Consider the following 6,955-nt stretch of genomic DNA (forward strand, 5'->3'; position numbering starts at 1 on the left):
ACCCGTGTCCCCTGCATCGGCAGGCGGACTCTCAACCACTGCGCCACCAGGGAAGCCCAACCCTTATGCTTTTAATCAGAGCAAGACATGGTTCCACTTACACCAAAAAGAAAACTCCAATCTGAGATGAATTAAAAACTTTTTCTCTCTCTCTCTGCTAAAGTTGTTCATGTCTTATTACAAAGACAAAAAGGTACTTTCTACTGCTAGTGAGGACCTTAACATCTGTGAAACTGCTCTTTCAAGTATCAGACTTGAAAGATAGCTTCTGCTCCTCTAGAATACTGGCATTGTCTGATTCAGAACAAGGATAATCTCACTAAAAGAAATGAAAGATACTTTCCTACTGTTTTTGCCAGTGACATTGATGACTTGCTCGAGGAACAGAGTGTTATTCATTTCATTGAGAGGAACTGAAAGGGAGGTCTCTGCTCTTAATCCTCTTATCAGTGAAAATGGAAGGGAAGGGAATACCTCAAGGGAAGAAAATATATGTTCATGTTGTCCATTAGCAATTCTGAGATTTATTTAGTTTGTAAAAGTATTCTAGTTCCCTTGGTTTCTTGTCCTACCTAGACTCCAAGTGGCCAGGAAATTGTAAACAAAAGATAGTTTAGAAGAAAGAGTTGAACTGGGGCTTAGGAATATGGGTTCCAGTTCTGGCTCTGTCACCACCTTTGCTCTGTGATTTTGAGCACATCCCTTATGCTCTGTACTTTTACTTATAAATAAAATTAGATTAAAATCTCAAAGGCCCTTGCTGAATGATTTTTTTCTTAATATAAATTATTGATTTGTTTGCTTGAAAATGGGCAAGTAGGTTCATATGTGGCTGAAGGAACTAAGTTCTCAACTGTTCTATTTAAAAATCAACTTTCACTTAATATCTATAAATTTCAGCCAGATTGAACCTGTTCTGGTCAGAATTTTTTAAAAATTCCCAAAGTGAGTACACCCTTGCTCCTTTAGGTCTTTTATTTATTAATATTTTTGGTGAACAACAAGCCAGTCTTTTTTTAGTAATTATGTAATTGAGTACAGTTTTGTACCTTGATCCTTGGTAATGGCCTCTAGGCCTTTTACATTTCCATCTTTCTGCAGAGGAACTAGGGCTTGAAATCACCATGGTTGGCTCTATATCATCTATTGAGCCACTCAGAATTAAGTTATTTGAACCATTATTTTTCTGATGCAGCCTATTTGTCATGGCTTTATTTTTTGCTTCCAGTAGAGCAACATTAGCTGGTTGTTTAGAATGCTTCTTGGTCTAGGGCCTGTTAATAAGTAGGAGTTACATAGTCATGAAGGAAACAAACTATGGAAACGTTTTTCCCTGAGGAAGAGGAAATTTAACATTGGAACTCTGCCCTATACTCAGTTTCCCCACCCAAAAAGAGGATGATACATATGGATCGTGGATATGGGGATTATAAGATGATAGTATATACTTATCAGAGATCATTTTTCACACAGATGCTAGAAAACAAACTTTCTGTTGAATAACATTCTAGTCTTATCCATAAGGATGAATCTCGTTCTCCTTAAACATTGGCTGGATGGCATTGCTAAGCCGGGTGTTGCCATGCTGAGTTGGTATTCTTTTCTTTTCTCTCTTTTTTTCCCTCACTTCTCCTCCCCCCTCCGTCCACCTCCCCCCTCTTCCTCTGTTTCTGCTCCTCCTCTTCCTTCTGAAGAGAAAGCTCGATTATGAGATGAACAGGTACAGTGCTGGTGACTCTTCAGTCTCAGTAGGCAGTTTCTCATTGGCAGAGCCTTGGGCCAAATGGTCAAGCCTTAGCAGATGGTACCTGGTTCCCTGAAATATCACTCTGCTCTTCATTGGGTTTCTTCTGGACCAAGCTGGGTGTTACAGCAACATTGATAAAATTCTCCAGATATTTTTCTATTCCTGTCCATTCTTCTTTGGGAGGTTGGAGCTCTGACCTATGCCCTAGGGGCAAAACTTCAGACAAGGAAGAGAGTAAGTCTTGGGTCCCAATTCTCCTCCCTGTGTTACTTGTTCTGATTATTATTTAGACCCCAGTATCCATCCAACTGCTTCAGCTATAGTGTTCTTGGGATTAATCCAAGCTTTGCAGTTGCAGATAGCTAAGTAATTAGCACCATATTCCACTGAGTGAAGTCCTCCCACCCTCATTCTGGGTACTTTGTAAGGGTGTAGCAGCCCTGGAGCTATGTGTTTGTGTGATAAAACTAGGAAAGGTAGCAAAGTAGAACTTTTTAGAGAGTAAGAAAGCCCCAGACCGGGCTTCCCTGGTGGCGCATTGGTTGAGAGTCTGCCTACCGATGCAGCGGACGCAGGTTCGTGTCCCGGTCCGGGAAGATCCCACATGCCGTGGAGCGGCTGGGCCTGTGAGCCATGGCCACTGAGCCTGTGCGTCCGGAGCCTGTGCTCCACAACGGGAGAGGCCGCAACAGTGAGAGGCCCGCGTACCGCAAAAAAAAAAAAAGCAAGCCCCAGACCTATTCTCTGCCTTGAAAATCACTTACCTGCTTTTTTTTCTCCATTGTTTAACTTGGTCCATTGACTCCCTGCATGCAGAAGAGGTTGTGTTCTAGGAGAGACTGTCAGCCTAGGACTGGATGTTGGCTCTTGGTTCTGCCAGCTCCCTCCAAACCCCTTCCTCTGGGGTAAAAGAGGAAGGGGTAAGCCAGGTACTGACCAAGGAGTCCGGAATCAGTGTTGTCTTCTCAACTGAAAGCATACTGATTTCCTTATTGAGACTTACTAATTCTACAGTTGCCTGTACACTTGCACAAGGTTATGTTGGGGGGGAGGTGGAGGCTGAGGGTTTGGGGAGGAGCCAAAAACTTTGAGGTGCTAATTAGAATTTCATATAGGTCTAGGTAATTGAACATTAAACCTTCCTGGGGGCCCAGCTTTACTCTTGCATTAGAAATCACATATGGGCGCAGTGACGCAGTGGTTAAGAATCTGCCCGCCAGTGCAGGGGCCACGTGTTCGATCCCTGGTCCAGGAAGATCCCATATGCTGCGGAGCAACTAAGCCTGTGTGCCACAACTGCTGCGCCTGTGCTCTAGAGCCCGCAAGCTACAACTACTGAGCCTGTGTGCCACAACTGCTGAAGCCTGCATGCCTAGAGCCTGTGCTCCGCAACACGGGAAGCCACCACAAAGAGAAGCATGTACACCGCGACGAAGAGTAGCCTCTGCTCGCTGCAATGAGAGAAAGCCTGCACGCAGTAACAAAGACCCAACACAGCCTAAATAAATAAAATAAATTTTAAAAAAATTAAAAAAAAAAAAGGAACCATCTTGCACCATCTGTGGTCTCTTTAAAAAAAAAAAATTTCACATATGACAACATATTTGTATACCACGTCGCAGTCCATGAAGTACTTTGATTTAGTTTATCCTTTTTTGGGCTGTGTTGGGTGGGTCTTAGTTGCGGCACACAGGATCTTTCATTGCAGTGCGCAGGCTTCTCTCTAGTTGTGGCACCCTGGCTCCAGAGCGTGCGGGCTCAGTAGTCGCAGCACACAGGCTTAGTTGCCCCACGGCATGTGGGATCTTAGTTCCTTGACCAGGGATTGAACCAGCATCCCTGCATTGCAAGACGGATTCTTTTTTTTTTTTTTTTTTTTTTTATGGCGGCACCCAGGCCTCTCACTGTTGTGGCCTCTCCCGTTGTGGAGCACAGGCTCAGTGGCCATGGCTCACGGGCCCAGCTGCTCTGCAGCGTGTGGGATCTTCCCGGACCGGGGCATGAACCCATGTCCCCTGCATCGGCAGGCGGACTCTCAACCTCTGCACCACCAGGGAAGCCCTGCAAGACGGATTCTTAACCACTGGACCACCAGGGAAGTCCCTGATTTAGTTTGTCTTATCTAATCTTTACATACACCTCCTAATATGGTTCTTCTGTTTTTAGTTAAATATAGAGAACAGTTTACCTGATGTAACAGGTCTTCTGATTTTTAAATAGCTCAGCATGTTGGCTCTTGTCTAAAAGGTTTTAAGTCAGTAACAGTTTTATCATAAATCTGACTCGTCCTGGCTTATTGTTCCTTGGAAGCTTTAGCTTAGGGTTCCAGTTCTAAAATGGTCTTTCACCTACCTGAACTTGACCTGACTGAAGATGAAGCATCCTGCAAAAAGCATAGATTATTGGGATCTGCTGTTTTTCTAATTTTCTGGGCCATTTTATGCAGCACATCTTCCTAACAGCTAGATGACATTTCCCTTACCTCCTTTTTTGGGAAGAGGAATGAAAACCATCTGTTCCCCATAGTTTTGCTACTCTGACTCACTATGGGGAAGGAAATTTGCTGCTCTGCTTATTGGTACCAGAAATGCTTAGTCTGTGGCCTACCACAATCTCTCCTCTGAGCCCAGCTATATTCTGAAATTCTTAGGGCCCTTGATCATTGGTCTTAAACAATAGTAATTAGAGCTTTACCTGATTGCCCTTAAGCCCATCTTGTCTCTGCTGCTGTTTTACCATTAAACCTTATATATGGACCAGAACTGGGGTCTTCCTACTCAGGTATTATATTATTGAGGATTCGTCCGAATTGGATTCTTCTTTTTAATTTTCTTTAATATGGCTAATCTTTATTCATTTTGAATTCTTTAGAACTACATCAAAGTAATATATCAGTAGTCTTTGAAGAAAAAAGGCCAACATTCTTCAATATAAAGGGGAGAAAGTTCTATCTCCCTGTTTCCAGTGTGATCATGGATGAAAGTTATAGGGATCGCAGACCCTTAAGAATTGATTTAACCTTTTAGAGTATTTTTCTATAGATAATGGTCTTTTCGTCACTTTCTAAACATATTATTGAAATCTTTTTCTACATTTAAGTGGATAAAAGTCATAATATTGATGAGATTTAACTACACACTTATCTTACACATCTCCACTGGTTATATATTTAGTAAGTACACACCAACAAATTCCTGTTGCTTTTACAGCAGAAATCAAGATGAGGATGGAAGGATGTAGAATCAGGTTCTGCCTGCACTCTGTGCTCTTCCTTTTTTTTTTTTTTTTTAGCCATACGCGGGCCTCTCACTAATGTGGCCTTTCCTGTTGCAGAGCACAGGCTCCGGATGCGCAGGCTCAGCGGCCATGGCTCACAGGCCTAGCCACTGTGCGGCATGTGGGATCTTCCCAGACCGGGGCACGAACCCGTGTCCCCTGCATCGGCAGGCGGACTCTCAACCAGTGCACCACCAGGGAAGCCCTCTTCCATTTTTTTGACATTGCATTATCCCATCCTTAGCCTCCTCATCTCCATAGATCAACTCTTTTTTTTTTAATTGAAGAATAGTTGATTTATAATAATATATTTGTTTTAGATGTACAATGTAATTATTCAATAGTTTTATAGATAATACTCCATTTAAAATTATTACACAATAATGGCTATATTTCACTGTGCCATACAATATATCCTTGTTGCTTATTTATTTTATACATAGTAGTTTGTGTCTCTTAATCCCCTACCCTTAGCTTGTCCCTCCCCCCTTTTCCCTCCCCACTGGTAACCACTAGTTTTCTATATCTGTGAGTCTGTTTCTGTTTTGTTATACACATTCATCTGTTTTATTTTTTAGATTTCACATATAAATGATAACATAGAGTATTTGTTTTTCTCTGATTTATTTCACTAAGCATAATAACCTCTAGAGACATCCACGTTGTTGCAAATGGCAGAATTTCATTCTTTTCTATGACTGAGTAATGTTCCATTTGCATAAATATGTATATGTATACACACACATACACAGACACACCACAGCTTCTTTATCCATTCATTGTTGATGGACACTTAGGTTGCTTCCATATCTTGGCTACTGTAAATAAAGCTTCCATAGACCAACTCTTTACCTTTTTTCTGAAATAATTAGTAGAAGTGTAAAGCACCATAGATATGCTCTAAGAGTACCTACCCTTTTAACTCTACAGGAAAAATTATTAATCAAGCCCAGGTTGTCCAATAAGTCTTGGTATCTCTTATGCCCTTTCTCTTTCAGCCATGGTATCAAATGAGACCCTCTGGCTCTGATGGTTAAATGTATCAAGAACAGATATATTTCCTAGAGAAAATATGAACACTTGTGTAAGAAAAAGGACTAGAATGAGAATGGAATATGCATAAGGGCTCTGTGAGTATGGAGGAGGAAAAAGAAGGGATGTTTAAAATCCCTATCCAAAAGGATCTGTTATCAATGAGCAAGAGGCAAGAGCTCATTGTCAGGTTTAGTGTAACTCAAATCCTGATTGTTTCAGTGGGCTTGATAGAGATCGTGTGAGTGTGTGTATGCACTTATGGTTGTGTTTGTTTTGTTTTTTTTTCCCACAGCATCTGGAATCAAGAGACCCATGGCATCTGAGGTGAGTTTTATATTGATACAGTGGTTCTAAAACCTTAATTTTGGGATAGAAGGATACCTGTTTATAACATCCTTATTTTCCCCCTACTTGGGTCTTGGAATCTAGATAGGGTTCTCACATCTCTTTGGTAGGCTAGTAATTATACAACTCTACTTTTGTCACAGTTTATTATGAATATTAATAATAGCTCAGATTTATTGAACTTTTAAAAAATGTTTTAAATTTACTTATTTTATTTATTTATTTTTGGATCTGTTGGGTCTTCGTTGCTGCGCGCAGGCTCTCTCTAGTTGCAGCGAGTGGGGGCCACTCCTTGCTGCAGTGCGTGGGCTTCTCAACGTGGTAGGCTCTTCCGTCGCAGAGCACGGGCTCCAGGCGTGGAGGCCTCAGCAGTTTTAGCACGCAGGCTCAGCAGTTGTGGCTCACGGGCTCCAGAGGGCAGGCTCAGCAGTTGTGGCTCACGGGCTCCAGAGGGCAGGCTCAGCAGTCGTGGCGCACGGGCCCAGTTGTTCCACGGCACGCAGGATCTTCCTGGACCAGGGCTTGAACCCTGCATTGGCAGGGGGGGGCCGC

General features: G+C 42.4%; 1 protein-coding gene across 2 annotated transcripts in view; it reads left to right on the forward strand.

Annotated features, from left to right (window-relative positions):
• Positions 1–6,955, forward strand: part of PIP5K1A (phosphatidylinositol-4-phosphate 5-kinase type 1 alpha) — a 53,734-nt gene that overhangs the window by 11,126 nt on the left and 35,653 nt on the right. For both annotated transcript variants that reach the window (XM_007460260.1, XM_007460259.1), the window contains exon 2: positions 6,351–6,382. In XM_007460260.1, the coding sequence (XP_007460322.1) occupies positions 6,351–6,382 (32 nt within the window). The remainder of the gene's footprint in view (positions 1–6,350; positions 6,383–6,955) is intronic.

This window comes from Lipotes vexillifer, unplaced genomic scaffold (assembly GCF_000442215.2).
Source record: "Lipotes vexillifer unplaced genomic scaffold, Lipotes_vexillifer_v1.1 scaffold209, whole genome shotgun sequence".
NCBI lineage: Eukaryota > Metazoa > Chordata > Mammalia > Artiodactyla > Lipotidae > Lipotes > Lipotes vexillifer.